The 17238-nt window shown below is 46.8% G+C and overlaps 1 protein-coding gene across 1 annotated transcript in view; it reads right to left on the bottom strand.

Annotated features, from left to right (window-relative positions):
* Positions 1–17238, bottom strand: part of ASH2L (ASH2 like, histone lysine methyltransferase complex subunit) — a 57667-nt gene that overhangs the window by 9941 nt on the left and 30488 nt on the right. The window contains exons 9-14 of the mRNA XM_068274604.1: positions 15486–15576; positions 6517–6734; positions 6245–6412; positions 4115–4308; positions 2771–2863; positions 631–729 (exon numbers count right to left, since the gene is read on the bottom strand). Of these exons, the coding sequence (XP_068130705.1) occupies positions 631–729; positions 2771–2863; positions 4115–4308; positions 6245–6412; positions 6517–6734; positions 15486–15576 (863 nt within the window). The remainder of the gene's footprint in view (positions 1–630; positions 730–2770; positions 2864–4114; positions 4309–6244; positions 6413–6516; positions 6735–15485; positions 15577–17238) is intronic.

Here is a 17238-nt window from a genome sequence, read left to right as displayed (position 1 = left end):
AAGACTGGAGCTGTGCGGGGAGGCTGCGCGATTGCTGGAAGCAGGCTGGGTAATGTATAAGTGGCTGGATCGGGGGGGTGCTGGCCACCTATACTAGCTAGCCTATTAGCTATACCGCTCAGGAGGTTAAAAAGCTGCAGGACAGATGTCACAAGTGCACTGACATCCAGGGAGACTATGTATCATAGTGTGGCAGTTACAGCTTCCAAGCTCATTTTTTTCAGGGTTAAGGTTCAATACTTGACAGCACCCCCCCTGTACTACAGATACATATTGTTGGTATGACAGGTGACCGAGAACCCATCTGACCAACGCTAGTAGGAAAAATGATTGAGTTTATTACTCTCCATGGTTGGTTCATCTATTTCTGATATGAACTACCACCACAGACACCAGTAACAGAAAAACTACACGTCTGTCTGCATTCACAACAGTCCATATACAAACCTGAATTTGGTCCCTGTTCAGAAAGCTAGAACGCTACACACAGATGCTGCTCACCTCTGTTCAGCATCAATAAAGTTTTCATTACAAAAGTCTTCAAGAGCAGGACATTTAGTGTTATACATCCAACAAAAAGGTCTAACAATGTTCCAACAATTATCTGGGCATTTTATGCAAAGTACTTACAGTGCAGCCTTTGTACAGGGATATGGCAGGATAATATACACCTTCAAACACGTCTTTATAGGCCACTCCTTGATTTACACCATTCTTATAAAATACAATCTAGGAAAAAAAAAAAGTAATACGTTACAGGGAAATAAGAAAAAGCATTTTTATTTTTACAGATTTTGATTCCTTGATCTGCAGCAGCCTTTCGCACTGGGGCGGTGTGGTCATTTTACTGCTCCCCACCACAGGGCAATGAATGTCTATTGAGACTTTCATCCTGACGCAGTACAGTGTAATGCAACGGAAGTGATCTATGTTATCGCTCGGTTCTGCATCGATGTGCAGCGGACTGAAAGTCATGTTTCTATGGCGACGCATGTCAATGTGAAAACTTGACTGATGTTTTACGCGCAGAAGCGTATTTTTGGCAATACGATTCCGTGCACGTGATCGCATCGGCCACAGGAAGTGAGCATCACTTCCTGCTCGGCCAGCTGCCAGATTGGGATTACGCGGTAATCCCCAAAGGCCTTCTTTGGCGGTGTAATGCGGCCCAAGGGCCGTACCGCTGCCGCCAATGTGCAATGTGAAGCCAGCCTCAGATGGCCGTCAGACTGTAGGGTAACGGCCATCATTATAGAATTAAAATACTATGCAAGTGACTGCTGTCCAACATGGCGTAAATTTCTAATCCTCGGATTTTTTGTTTTTGAATAAATAGTGTGCTTAGAAAGTATTGGGGGGTACCTGAACTCTGCAGGTCTCTGAATTTGGAGGCATTTGTATATTCCCCTCTCAGGGAGGATTATATCCATACCTCTGCTCTGACTGTTAGTCCCACTGGCCAGACTCTCCCAGTCAACAGCAGCCAGCTCTCTGCATTGCACCCCCCCATTGTCAATTAACCAAAAGCTTTGGTCTCCTAATAAGGTGAGGTGAAGACTGGGGGGGGGGGGGGGTAATGACATTGCTTACAACAAATGATCACACCATAAAGCCAGTTAATATACAAGGAAAAACCAGGTGTGTGTCACGGGGAGGGGGGACCCCCACACAGCAAGCTGGAACTTTCATCATACACATATTTATCTCATGTCACATATTGCCTCGGGACAGGTACACTTTAAACCTGAAACAGGCCTCAGTCTGCTCACTTATTTTTCGGGACCCTTTTACGCTGGCTGTGTATCGATGAAACAATTCAGATCACAGGACGTCATGTAATCACAGTGCCCTATTCCCACTGATGTGATTTGTACCAAGTGCACAGTAGTGCGAAATGCATTTTCCCTTGGTCTGCATTACAGTCATTAAGAACGCAAAAAAATCAAGACAAGGTTTTATGACTTGCAATACTACCTCTGCCTGGACTATGTATGAATCAAACATCATGCATAATGTCATATTATGTTGTTAATGTGGCTGCTATGCCACGTGCAATGTCTGTATTGGATGCAATGCACTGTTCTTGCAATAAAGCCTATGTTTGTTTAAAAAAAAAAAATAATAAAATAAAAAAATAAACTCTTGCCACCAGAGGAAGATGGGCTTTGGAGCTGTAATTGAGGAGTCTGAGTTGGAGAAATTTTGGGTACCTGGAGTCGGTGGTTTCATAAAGGTTTTTGTACCGACTCCACAGCAGAGCCGGGACAAGGTCCTCCAGCACCCAAGACTGAGAAATCAAAGTGCGCCCCTCCATCCATCACACACTGATTGCTATTAGACTAAGAGGCACCCCAGTGCTCCCAACACCTTAATCTCTAGTTATGTGGCTTGCAGTCACTGCCATGTATCCCCTTTTTCTTATTTCTCTCTGCTTCAAACACAATAGGGGAATGATAGTTGAGTGAGTTGTGCGCCCCCTCCTACACTGTGCCCTGAGGCTGGAGCCTCTCTCGCCTCTGCCTCGGCCCGGCCCTGCTCCACAGCCCTGAGAGGGTGCAGTTTACACCCTCTACAGTTTCAGTGAGGGCTCAAATCCTCGCTGATCTGGATGGTGTCTGGAAACCACAGAGCTCTCCCCCGTTCTCAGGTGACTTGTGTCTGACTGACAGAATCGATTGTTCCATTTCACTAGCCGCATCCTTAATGCACATTACCAGGAAGATTGTTCCTCAAGTCAACAGCTCATGCTGATGGTGTATTTATCACTCACCTCACTGGTAGGGGTTTGCTTCAAATTCTTCTCCGCTTTATCCACAAGATCTTTCTCCTCAAAGTACAAGTAGCTCTTGAATTTGATCAAAGCCTTGAAGACAACACAGAAGAGAAGTCACTGCGGAGGTGCAGCCTATGGTCCAATACAGACACATGTGTCATACATAACGGCACCTGGCTGGCATTCTCCCATTTATCTTTCACACAAGATTTCAGGACCGAAATGTATGAAGCATTTACCTGCAATCCTTCCTAAAGCGTACGAAACAAGCCACTTTTACAATTTGATATTATGGGCAGAGATAATCAATGAGATGTGAATAACTTCTACTTGCACTCTAATTTCATGTAAATTGAATGTAGCTTGAAACTGGACCAATCCTAACAATCCAAGTTCAAGCTCCATTTGAACGCATGTAGAAATGATTTGCATCTCATTGACCAGCTCTGATTATGATCTCTGCACCTGAATTAGACACCACAGCACCCCCTTCCCCCACCCCCCAATCCATAGCTGCCATTTCTCAATCACTCCTGCTCATAGTGGAAACGCGCACATTTAAAAACCACGCTGCGATCATTTGGGTGTGAGAGAAAGCTGCTAGTGGATTATTGGTACAATTACTTTTCTATTTTACTATGACCTAACCTAACCCTCATGCAAGCCCTCCCTCTTGATGCCTAACATTAACCAATTCCTCCACCAATGCTAAATGTGTACTGGAGATGAGAGGATTTAAAAAAAAAAAAAAATGTATACATACCTGGGGCTTCCTCCAGCCTGATCAGTCCCTCACCGCCGTCCTCCGCTGTCTGGATCCTCCATAAGCTCAGGCAGTCAGCTGTTTGCGCTCCAGTGGCTGGGAGCTTACTGCGTAGGTGCAGAAGGCTTCCAGCCGCATGCGCATCAAGCACCGACTGGCCGAAACTAAGGGAGCCCTTATGGAGGATGGAGAAGGCAGAGGACGGCGGCAGGAGACTGAAATTTGTTGAAATGCAATTGGTTGGGGGGGGGGGGGGGGGGGTTGGGTGTTGTAAAATGCAGTGTTGGCAAGAATTTCATCATGACTCCTGTACTTTTAGCCTATGTAGCGTGCAGCAGCTGACAGCACTGGAGCCCTCGATCCAAGGGTTCACCTTCCCCTGGATCACCTGGGTTACTGATGGTGCGACTACTGATAGTCCTCTTTATATTGGTTAAACTTGATAGACAAAAGTCACCTAACCAGCTATGGTGATCAGAATGCAGGCATCTTCCAGCATAACCCTGACATGAAATGGTTATGTATCCACATTTTACTATGCAGGCCACTGCATGTGCTGGAATAGAGTTCTCATGTACCTTGTCTTTGTAGGTGTCAGGCAGAGCTTGCGCTGTCTCCGTGTCATCCGGCAGGGAAATATAAAAGCCCAATGTGTCTCCCTGACCATAGGAATCAGAATAATGCTTCCCAATAGACTGGTGGAACCGGGTGCCCTTCTTGCTGCGCCAAGAGTAGCTGAATTTGTCATAACCCAGCGGAGCCTGAAGATTACCTGAATATAAAGACAGAAGAGCAGCAAAAAATGGGAAAGAAATGAATGAGTGTGCTTATTGCATCTGTGTTACCTTTGGCAGTGCAGCCCCTTTGTTCCATAACCCCATCTGTAGGTACCAGTACACTAGGTGAAAACGTGTGAGAGCTCTTGAAGGTTCAATTAGCATAAAGCCTTTCCTCAACTTGTCACCGAAATATCACTGAGGCCCGGAACCCACTAGAAAGTGCAAAGCGCTATCGCTAGCGATTTTAATAGCGTTTGGCAAGCGATTTCCCTGCTCCTATACAATTCATTAGAAAAGAAATGCTCCCAAAATGCTGCATGTCCTGCGACTGCGATATCCTTAATCGCAATCACTCTAGTAGAATCTGCCCCATCCAGTTACATTGGCAGATCGTTTAGGGAAATCGCTATCGATTGAAAGCACTTCCTAAAACGCTCAAAAAACGCTCTAGTGGGTTTCAGGCCTTACTCATTCCCGTATCAATCACTCACCCACAAGAAGGCTAAAGCCTCAAAGTTACAGAAAAGCTATCCACACTTATACAATAATATTTATATGAGAAATTATACACCCATTATAACTGACAAATGATTGTAATGTCAATTTCACTTTCAGCTATTAAGGCAAGGCAGACCGTACTAAATGCAAAGCCTAACAAATAAGTTAGACACTTAATTATGTAGAGAGAAGGCCTAAAGTGTAGGGATGAGATGCAAATATTGCAGAGTTTATGCAAATGCATGCAGTTAGAAAATTGACCAATCATTTTAAACCTGGGTTTAAACTGATTGGTCCTTTTTCAAAGTGCATATACAGTATTTGCATAAAAATGTGCATACATTTGCATAAACTCAGAAATATTTGCATAGATCATCCCTACTAAAGAGCCTTTCCATTCCTCCCTCGGGTGTCCTGGTTCCAGCGCTGACACCTCCTTTGAAGTTTGTCTGCACTGTGAGCTCTCTCGTAAGGCATCAGCACTAGCGTCCCCGAGCGCTTCAGAAGATGGGCGGCTCCATTCTGCACACGCAACAGAGTGTGCACTGGCGGAGGGACATGAGTGCTCCTCCCAGAGGTGTATTCCACCAAATAGTCCAGTAGCTCTAATGGAAATGACAGCGCTAGAACCAGGACACAGAGGGAGGAGCGGGAAGGCTCTTTAGGATCCAGAGACTTTCCTCTCTATAGTACCTTACTTTTTTTCACTTCAGTTTTACCTTAGGGCCTGTACACACTGTCAAAATTGAGAGCTCAGAGCCCAGCTTTAGTACAGCTAAGCTGTGCCGAGTCTGAGAGCAAAAGAGAAAATCTGTATGAGGTCTAATTCACACCCGCAATCACATTCTGCTCCACGATCGCAATTTTAAATTATGTCAGGAAGTGAAAAAAAAATCCCTCTGCAAAAGCACTCACAAAAGTGCTTTATACAGCAGAGGGAAAGGTGATAAAGAAAAAAAAATGCTCAGTGCTTGAAAAAGTGCTGGTGATTTATGATGAAAACAAGGCCTAAGGGTGCGTACAACATGCAATTTTGATTGGGCAACAACTGGCCAAATTTTACTACCTCCATGAGAGCTTACTTACACGATCTGCTCATAGTATTCAGAATCTGCTGGCCCACATACTACATGAAGTGGTAAAACTGGACAATCATCGGCCAATCAAAACTGGATGTTGTGTGTACCAGACAAGTGGCAGAGAAGAATACAAGCAGCATAGAATACACAGCATAGAACAGTATGAGTGTGAGGGGAAGCTCATACAGTCTGTCAATGGAGTGAAGGCCTTCCGGACAAGGGAACTCCAGCCAGGATGGGAGCTTGAAAAAGAGGGAGCATGGGGGGGGGGGGGGGGGACCCCATCAAACAAAATCTAAAGAAACAACAACGTGTCAGGTTTTATTATAGAGTCCACGCCTGGATTTCTTACCTAATGCTTGAGACCAGCCCAGCCTGGCAGCCGTTTCTGGTGGCATGTCGTCTATAAAGATCTCAAAATACCAAGACCCTTTTCTCACACCGTGGGAAGCTCTGACCATAGAATAGCCCTTTTCTCCCAGAACAGTCAGCCGGTCATCTGAGATCTTCAGCTGGGGAGCTGTAACAACGTCACAAGAGGTAAGCATTCACAGCATAACATGGTTGCTTTTAGAACAGACGTTTACTAGAAACTTTCTCTGTCCACTGGAGAAGGTGACTTGCCTCGGTCATGAAGTGCGAGCAGCACCCGCTCATACAGACAGGATCGGTACAGGTCTCCTGGGATTGGTTTCCCAGCCCAACAATCCAACTCCAGTTTCTCCGGGTCCGGTGCATGGGGGTCTGGCTCTGCCAGGATGTATCGGTAGCCATCTTTGTTGAACGGGTGCTCTAATGGATACCCATGTGGAGGTAGACGCTGGGCTGCAAAAAGTGGATCACTACAAGGGGAAAAAAAAAAAAAAAAAAAAAAAAAAAAGCAGAAGATTACTCAGAAAAATATTAACCACTTACTCCACAGCTCAGTATATCTACGTCAGCTGTGGCTTCCTCCAAGCCACCATGACGTTGATATACTGACTTGCTTGCAGCCCTGGTGTGCACGATCGGGTGCACTTCAGAGCGCACCCCCCGGCACTGTCAGCTGCATTACTAATTGTCGAAAGGGAACATGTTCCCTTGTAGCCAATTAGTCCACCCCCCTCCCATGAATGATCGCTGCAGTAGTCAAGTATCCGGGTCCCGGCTTGATGACGTCATCAAGCCGGGACCGGATATTTGGCATAGCCTGGGGGTGATGGGGGGGGGGGGGGGAGTATTTATAATGGGGGATGTTAAAATTACTGAGGGGCATCTGGCTAACTGGGGGGGTGTCTAATAGTAAGGCACATCTGGTTATTCGGGGGGATAACCTAATACCATGGGCACATTTGGCAATGATTGGGGGGGGGGGGGGGGGGCGGTGCTAACCTTGGGGGCATATCTGGCTAAAATGGGGGAATGCTGATCCCAGGGGCACATCTGGCTATAATTAGGGGCGCAACTGAAGATCTATGCTGGGGGCGGCAAATGCGGGGGACACATCTGACTATACTGGGGGGGAGGGGCTTATATTGGGGACATATCTGACTATCCTGGGGAGAGGGGGGGGGGGGGCTGATACTGGGGACACGTCTGGCTATCTATTCCGGGGGATAGAATACTAGTGGCATGGTTTTTATGACAGTAGCACTCTTTATTTTTAAGCTGGAAACGGTAAAAACTGAGAAATCATGCATTTATTTTTTTTCCTCTTTTTCCCCATTAAAATGAATAGAAAACAACTATATAGATCATTTAAGTGTCACGAGTAGAGATAAAGTTATTGCTGATTAACTAGGGTCATGGCTAAAACGTCAAAACGGCTCTGGTCCATAAGGGGGAAACAAGGTCTGGATGCAAAGTGGTTAAAGGACACCTGAAGTGAGACAGATATGGGGGCTACCTTATTAATTTCCTTATAATTAATGGGGGATTCTTTTTTTTTTTTTTTTTTTGATGTATGTAGTAGGTGTAATTTTCTTATTTGGCCACTAGGTGTCCCCCACTTTATTCATATGCACTGTGAACAGTACACAAGAAGTGTTGAGTGTATGTTATTATTTTCACTTTGTCAATGGCCACCAGCATCTCAATGCTTTAAAGGACAACTGTAGTGAACGGTATACGGAGGCTGCCATAATTATTTCCTTATAAACAATACCAGTTGCTTGGCAGCCCTACTGATCTTTTTGGCTTTAGCAGTGTTTGAATATCACCTGAAACAAGCATGCATCTAATCTTGGCAGATCCGACAATAATGTCAGAATCAGAAATGACTTTATTCACCAAGTACGACAGTTGTCGTGCCCGGAATTGGTTGTGGTACACATGGCATAGGCATTTCTTACATGACGGACAGAGCAAGAAAAGACAGGAATATACAATGAGACGGGTATAGCAGCATAGATTGTAGAAACTGGGGAACAGTTCATTTGAGAGCACTGGCAGCTAGAGTGAAGGGCAGTACTGCCCAGAGTGGTGAGAGTTCAGGGATCCGAGCATTGGCTAGGTGTTACGGACGGTCACGGAGGGAGGGTTTGGAGTTCAGGTGGAGGACAGCTTGAGGGAATAATGTGTTCCTGCGCCTGGTAGTTCTGGAATAGATGGTCCTGTAACGTTGACCTGTTTGCATGAATTCGAAGTAGCGGTTCCCTGGGTGAGAGGGGTCCTGTGAAATCTTGGAAGCCCTCGACCTCAGTCTCGCTGTGTGGAGGAGGTCCAGTGGTGGCAGGGGCGATCCTATGATCTTCTATGTAGTGTTAATTACCCTTTGGAGTTTGAACTTGTCCTTGGTGGATGCCCCTGCATACCATACAATGACGGAGCAGAGTATGGATCCCGTGGTAGCGGTGTAAAAGCTGATCAGCAGTTCGCGTGGCATACCGAATCTCTTAAGTTGACGCAAGAATAGCCTCTGCTGTGCCTTCTTCTGTATCCTGGAAGTGTTCTGCTCCCACCTAAGGTCCTTAGTTATGGTTGTACCGAGGAACTGTATGTCGGACACCCTGGAGACTGCATGTCCCTCAATAAGGACTGGAGAGAGCGTGGAGGGGTGCTTCCTGAAGTCTACAATGAGCTCAACAGTTTTTGTTGCATTGAGAACGAGCTTGTTTCCCTTGCACCAATTGCTGATCCCCTCAATCTCGCTTCGGTAAGTGTGCTCACCTCTGTTGTCGATGAGGCCGATGATAGTGGTGTCGTCTGCGAATTTGATGACTTTGACGGAGTCTGCAGATGAGGTGCAGTTGTTGGTGTCAGGGCTGTGGAGTCGGTCCAAAAATCCACCGACTCTGACTCCTCAGTTTAGGATTCCACCGACTCCGACTCCACGACTCCGACTCCTCTAATTTGCATATTACAATTTTGTTGATTAAAAGTATGTAACATGAAATTCGTCTCTTAACTGCCAACGCTTAGGAATTTTACAAGACAACTGAAGTGAGAAGGATATGTAGACTACTATATTTATTCCCTTTAGACTAAAACTAGTCCTTGGTAAGAGTACTTGTAAAAGGTACAACCGGAACAAAGAACATCTATCAAGTGTGGGTGCATGTAAGAATGTGAGGAGATTGTAAACAGACAACACCTCTGTGTTCAATGTGCACAGCATTCTCAGTGGATTCCCTGCAGCTCTGTGGGGAGTGCATATGTAGAGTATAGTACTACTGTGTAACAAAGTAAACCTGAGACAGATGAAATTAAAGTTTTATACATACCTGGGGCTTCCTCCAGCCGCCTTCAGGATAATCAGTCCCTCGTTGTCCTCCTCCACCACCTGGATCTTCTGCAATGAGTCCAGGTACTTGAGCCAGTCAAGCGTAGTGCGCATGCACACACTCCGCCGCCAGGAGCATACTACACCTGTGCAGCACTATTGCGCAGGTGCAGAATGTTCCTGGCTGTGGGAGCGGCATGCGGCCGGACAGCGCTGACTGGCTGAATTACCAGGACTCATAGCAGAAGATCCGGGTGGTGGAGGACAGTGAGGGACTGATTAGCCTGAAGGGGGCTGGAGGAAGCCCCAGGTATGTATAAAACTTTACTTTTCATCCGTCTCAGTTACCCTTTAATTTGTAATCACCAAACCAAATTTTAATAACATATCAAATTATTTTATTTCATCAGCAAAGGGAGTGCATACATTTGCATAAATCAGCATCAATGCAGATGTATTTCCATCTCGTTGACCATCTCTATTAGTGACATAGCTACACATCAGGCTTTATTCTTACAGCATAGATGTTATTTAGTATATATAAGAGATTCCTGTGTACACATCATATATACAGTCACAATCTGACCTAAAAATACGGGGACTGCTTTATTGAAGCAGCACAAGTAACTAATTTTGATTGGTTTATTTCATTTTTGTGGACTAAGCACAGCTATTACTGTATATATACTGTATATATACATTATTTTTTAATGACTATTATCTGAGAAATAGAACATTTTATCATATTTTCTATTTTAATTACAGTTACAAATTCATTAGGAGTCGGAGTCGGTGCATTTTTTCCCGACTCCGACTCCAGGCACCCAAAATTGCCCGACTCCACGACTCCGACTCCACAGCCCTGGTTGGTGTACAGAGAAAAAAGTAGCGGGGACAGCACACACCCTTGCGGAGCCCCTACATTGGTGGTTTATCGTGGGAGGAGCAGTTTCCGAGCTTAACCCGCTGCGTTCTGTTGGAGAGAAAGTAATTGACCCACGCACACAGGGTGGGATTGACTCCAAGCTGCCTAAGGTTGTCGAGCAGGATAACCAGGCAGATGGTTTGAACGCAGAGCTAAAATCCAAGAACAGGATCCTGGCATAGGAGTCTGGTTTGTCAAGGTGCTCTGTGATGTATGCCAGGCTGACGTTTATGGTATCCTCCACGGGCCTGTTGGCTCTGTACGCAAACCGGCGTGGGTCGAGGAGGGCATCAGTGGAGCACTTCAGGAGGGCCAGAACAACACATTCGAGGATCTTTGCGATGACACTGGTAAGTTGAAGTTGTTAAGTTCTGTGTTCCCGGGCTTTTTGGGAACTGGGATAATCAGAGATCTTTTGAGGCAGGGACCTGTTGAAGATGGGGGTCAGGGCGGGAGCAAGTTGATCTGCACAGGTTCTCAGGCAGGTTGATGACACACCGGCAGCTTTCCTGGGGTTGATTCTGTGGAGGAGTCTCAGTATGTGCGCTTCCTGGACTACAACTGGCACAGGGGGGGGGGGGGGGGGCGTGATTCGGCAGTGGGGATGGGAGGGGAGGAGCTTCCCTTGGCACAGTGCAGGGACACCTAGCTGCACAGATTGGTGCTCGAATCTGCAGTAGAACTCGTTGCGCTCTGCAGCCAGATGGGTGCTTGGGGTCGCATAATGTGTAGGGGCTTTGAAGTTCGTCACCGCTCTAAAGCCCTTCCATACCTCCCGTGGGTTGTTGGACTGGACACTAAGACCCAGCTTGTCAGAGTAGGCCCTTTTTGCAGCTCTCAGTTCAGGGAGTTCCTAGCTGCCCTGCACTCCTCAGGGGAGCCAGACTTGTGTAACTCCTCCTTGAGTTTTCACAGCCGGCGCAGCTTGATGTTGAACCAAGGCTTATTGTTTGGGAAGACCTTGAAGGTCTTGGTTGGGACGCATGACTCTCTGTCCACTCCTCCAGGGAGGGTGCCTCCAGGGTCGTCCAATCAGTGCAGTCGAAACATGCCTGTAACTCAAGCTTTGCCTCCTCTGTCCATTTCCTGACAGTCCTGGTGATGGGCTTCGAGGACTCAAGGAGCCTTCTGTAGGTGGGGATCAGGTGGATAAAGTTATGGTCAGAGTTCCCCAGGGCAGCTCCCTGAAAAGCTTTGTACGCGTTCTTTAGAACTGTGTAGCAATGGTCTAGGGTGTTGTGATTTCTGGTGATGTGCTGCTTATACCGAGGCAACTCCTGCCGCAGATTTGCATTGTTCAAGTCCCCCAGAATGATGAAGAGGGCTTCCGGAAGTGCAGTTTCCCACTGGAAGATGGTGTCGCTAAGTGTCAGAAACAATTGATCTGCTGCATGCTTGTTTAGGGTCTATTACTAGAAGTATTGGAGGAAGAGGATCAGCAGGGCTGCCAGGCAACTGGTATTGCTTAAAGGATACCAGAACCGAAAGGTTCTGATAAAAATAATAGCTGCACTGTGTAGGGGGTAAAAAGTACATACAGGCAGCTCCTTCTGGCCCCCTCCGTCTGCCACCGTTATTGTGATATCCATGCCAGTGGCTGGCGACTTTGGTGACCTTTGCCCTGGACATACTGCACCGTGTGCGCAGTATGTCCTTCCCTCTTCACTTCTGGCTGGCGCATAGTAAGCGGGCTCAGAAGCACGCTGACACCTCCGTCTTCTGTGTGCTGCGTGTGCGCTCCACTAAACCAAGCATCATATTACGTGGATATTACAATAACGGCGGCAGACTGAGGGGGCCAGGAGGAGCAGCCTATATGTACTTTTTACCCCCTACACAGTGCAGCTATCATTTTTACCAGAACCTTTCGGTTCTGGTATCCTTTAAAAGGAAATAAATATGGCAGCCTCCGTATTCCTTTCTCTTCAGTTGCCCTTTAAAGCAGACGTGAACTCAGAACCTCCTCTCTGCTCTGAAAGATACACAACAGCACAATAACCTTTAAAGCAGAACATTTCTTTGCTACAGCTGATACAAATCCTGCAATAAATCTTCAGTGTTTCTACTTCCTGATTTCATGGAAGCAGACATATCCTGTGCTTTCAAATGAGCTTATCAACCATGGCAGTCAGGTGACACGGGGACAGATCAAATTACAACTAAAAGTACTAATAGACACAGAATTAACACCAGGACAATTAAAGGGGTTCTGTGGGGGTTGTGGAAGAGAAAAACTGACACTTACCTTGGGCTTCTATGAGCCCCGTGCAGCGGTAATGTCCCACGCCGTCCTGCTCCCATCCGCTGTTCCCCGCAGCCGGCACCGGGCTATTATTCGTCTGACATACAGACGAATAATGCGCGTTGCCGTGCCTCCGCTCGCGTCATCTGAGGCTTACTGCGCAGGCGCAGTACAACGGAGCCTTGTACTGCGCTTGCGCAGTAAACTTCCGATGACGCAGGCGGAAGCGAGCGGGTGCGCGGCCACTCTAGCGCAGCCGCAGTTGGATCCCATGCCGCTTAGACCGGGGCCGGCGGCGGAGAACGGCAGATGGGAGGAGGACGGCGTGGGACATTACCGCTGCACGGGGCTGATAGAAGCCCAAGGTAAGTGTTAGTTTTTCTCTTGCACAACCCCCACAGAACCCCTTTAAAGCTGTTATTGGAAACTATTCTCCCCGACACTCTGAGGTAAGAGTACACACATCCTGTCTTGATTTGCCAATTTTACCACTTGTATGTAGTATGAGAGATTATTTACACAATCTGTTCATAGAATTCAAAATCTGTTGGTCCTCATACTATATGGAGGTGATAAAATTCGCCAATCAAGATTGGACAGAAGTACTTGGCTTAAAGGAGAACTGTAGTGAAAGGTAGATAGAGGCTGCCATATGTATTTCCTTTTAAGCAATACCAGCTGCCTGGCTATCCTGCTGATCCCCTGCCTCTAATACTTTTTGCCCTAGACCCTGAACAAGCATGCAGCAGATCAGGTGTTTGACATTTTTGTAAGAACTGACAAGATTAGCTGCATGCTTGTTTCTGGTGTGATTCTGCAGGCAGATAGCTCAGCAGGGCTGCCAGGTATTGCTTAAAAGGAAATCAATATGGCAGCCGCTATCTACCTCTCACTACAGTTCTCCTTTAAAGGACATCTGAAGAGAGAGGTATATGGAGGCTGCCATGTTTATCGCCTTTTAACCACTTAAGGACCAGGGGTGTTTTGCCGGATCTGTGCTGCGTGGGCTCTCCAGCCCACAGCACAGATCAGGAATAAGGCAGGGCGATCAGACTTCCCCCTTTTTTCCCCACTAGGGGGATGACCTGCTGGGGGGGGGGGGTCTGATCGCCGCCGCTCCGTGTGGCCAAGCGGGGGGAGGGGCTCCTCAAAGCCCCCCTCCGCATCGATTCCCAGCCTCCCTGTCCTTCCCTCCCTCCCCTCCTTCCTATGGGTGGCACAGGATGGCGATCCGTCCTGCACCGCCTCTGATAGGCTTCAGCCGTGCGACGTAAACACCGGGGATTTCTTCCCCACATGTTTACATTTAGCCTGCGAGGGCTGTTCACAGAGACACGCTCCGTGAACTGACATGGAACGGCCACTCAAGCGAGCGGCCGTTTCCATGGAAACACCACTTTGACCTGCCGACGCCTATCAGCGTTAGGCAGTCGTTAAGTGGTTAAGCAATACCAGTTGCCTGGCAGCCCTGCTGACTCTCTGCCATAGACCTTAAACAAGCATGCAGCAGATCAGGTGTTTTGACTTTATTGTCAGATCTGACAAGATTAGCTGCATGCTTGTTCTGGTGTTATTCAGACACTTCTACAGCCAAACAGACCAGCAGGGCTGCCAGGCAACTGGTATTGTTTAAAAGGAAATAAACATGGCAGCCTCCATAGTCTTCTCACTTCAGTTGCCCTTTAAACGTGCTGCTGTAGTGAGAGAAACGGGGGACACCATAATACATAACGTCAATAGTCTGGATGTCCTGCTGATCTTAATGGTTTCAGAACTAGGCTAGTGTGGTGACAGCATGTTATTAGGCTAGGTTCACAATGGGAAGTTCCCTATAGCAGCAGTGCACAGTACAGCCTGAGTGCTTCCGAAGAGTAAGGCAGAAGAGAGCAGTCTACGACCACTGCTAATGGGGGAGCCTGCAGTGGGAACGCGGGAACCGGGAGGAGACCAGGAAGGCTCTATAGGACCCAGAGCCTTCCCTCTCCTTAGGCAAGTATCTGTTTTTTGTTTTTAATTCAGCTTCAGACTCCTTTTAATGCACACGCTTTGCGGTAATGCATGCATTGTTACGATGCCGTTATACTGCTCCCCCCACACTCTGATGTGGCTGACACACCGCAAGGCACCACGGTGAACGTAGTCTTCATCCTTGTCCCTAAACATGGATTTTCTTTTGTCACACACATTAAAGGTCATCCGAGGTGAAAATAAACTAATGAGAAACAATTTTATCTATCCTCCTCCTCCTAAAAATGACTTTTTTTTTTTAGTTATCCAGCAATTGTTTTATAAATGTAAAGCTACTTTTTAGGTTTTTACTGTTTCATGGCCTTTTCTCAATGACACATGCTTTTAAGTATGCCAGAGCTAAAATCTATGAACTGTTGATCTTGTTTATCTCTTTCCTGCTATCAAAAGTAATTTATGGCCAGGAAAGTGTTTTATAGCTTATCAGTGAGGGCTACGCTATAGTCTGACCTGGTCCCGACCCAGACAGAAGCTGTCACTTGCATACCTGATTTTTAACTCTTTCAGGCAGAGGAAGAAAAAAAAAAAGGAACAGCAGTGTTATCTGTGTGCTTGGCACTGTACATACACATGTCTATCTCATGATGTCACCTTGGTTATCCTTTAAACTGGCTTATGCAAAGCTAATAGTTATAGAAATGTGATCAGTTGCAAAAGGGTGGAAAAAAACAAACAAAAAAATACCACACAAAGGCTACCTTCGGGCTCTCTTTCCTGCGCTCGTGGAGCCGCCATCTTGCTGCTTGCGCTTTGCTCCTCGACCTTTGGCAGTGCTGGCAGCTGCTGACCCTACAAAGATAAATCCAAAAATGTCAATGAAAGTAAGTATAATCCAGCTCAGATATTAAGACAGCAAGAGTATATTCCAGCACATAGTGTTTGTTAAAAACTGGGGGTCCACATTATTTGAGAAGGGATATGGAGGCTGCTATATTTATTTCACTTTAAACAATACAAAATTGCCTGGCTATCCTGCTGATCCTCTGCCTATAATACTTTTAGCCATAGCCCCTGAACAAGCATATGCAGATTGGATGTTTGACTGAAATTGGACAATTGAAGCGAGAGAAATATGGAGGTTGCCACATTTATCTCCTTTTAAGCAATACCAGTTGCGTGGCTGTCCTGCTGATCCTCTGCTTCTAGTACTTTTAGCCGTAAACCCTGAACAAGCATGCAGATCAGGTGTTACTGACAATATTGTCAGTTCTGACAAGATTAGTTGCATGCTTGTTTCTGGTGTTATTCAGACACTACTGCAGTCAAATAAATTAGCTGTCAGGCAACTGGTATCTTTTAAAAGAAAATAAATATGGCAGCCTCCATATACCTCTCACTTCAGTTGTCCTCTAACTGGATAAGCCAAATTCTTGTTTCAGGTGTGTGATGCAGACACGACTTCAGCTATTAGTAGGGCTGCCAGGTCACTGGTACTATTTAAAAGGAAATAAATATGGCAGCCTCCATATCCCCCTCACTTCAAGTGCCCTTTAAAGAGACTCTGAAGTCTGTCCCCTGGCCGGAGGCTGGGAGTGGAACTGCTGTGAGGGACATGTCGGCTGCAAGGGGCAGGAGGTAGTCCCAGTTAAGTAAATGTCATTTAGGACTAGTTTCAACTAGCCACCGCACGGAAGAATCGCTAGGGCAAGTGGGTGGGGGTTTGGGGGGAAATCGAGAGGCGGGAGCCCCTGCACCTAAATAACTTATATAGTGGGGCTCCTGTACCTACCTAGCCCATCTCTGGGGACATCTACCTAGCCCATCTCTGGGGACATCTTCCTAGCCCATCTCTGGGGGCACCTACCTAGCCTATCCTAGGGGGGGGGGGGGGGGGGGGGGACACCTAAGCAGCCTATCCTGAGGGACATGTACCTAGCCTATCCTGGGGACACTTACCTAGCCTATCCTGGGGGACACCTGCGCCTACCTAGCCTATCCTGAGGGATACCTACTTAGCCTATACTAGGGAACACGTGTACCTACCTAGCCTATACTGAGCGACACCTGTACTTACCTAGCCTGTACTGGGGGGACACCTGTACCTAGCTATCCTGTACAGGGGGCACCTAGACCTGGCTACCTACCTACAATAATCTGCAGGGGAATCTGAAGACAGATGGGCACCACGCGGTGGGAGACACAGGACAGGCAATGTATAAATGCACCGCCGATTCCCGAGCGATTTAATGTTGAAATTTATTGTGAATCAGCCTGCGGAGTATGGGCAGCTGAGCGATCTCTCCCTAATCAGATTTGATTACAGAAAGATTAGTCTCTTGGTTGAATCTGCCCATCATCTCTAGATGCAAGGCCACCTTTACTTTTTGTATTAGTGCAGGTTGAGCAGCTGCAGCTTGGAAGTATAAATGATTAAAGATTTTGGGGAGTAATGTTGAAATTTAGTTTAGATTTTACTTTTCAAGCTTTTATTGGACTCAAAATGTACACTAG

Source organism: Hyperolius riggenbachi, chromosome 3, assembly GCF_040937935.1.
Source record: "Hyperolius riggenbachi isolate aHypRig1 chromosome 3, aHypRig1.pri, whole genome shotgun sequence".
In the NCBI taxonomy this organism is placed as follows: domain Eukaryota; kingdom Metazoa; phylum Chordata; class Amphibia; order Anura; family Hyperoliidae; genus Hyperolius; species Hyperolius riggenbachi.
This window is presented reverse-complemented; position numbering and strand designations above follow the sequence as displayed.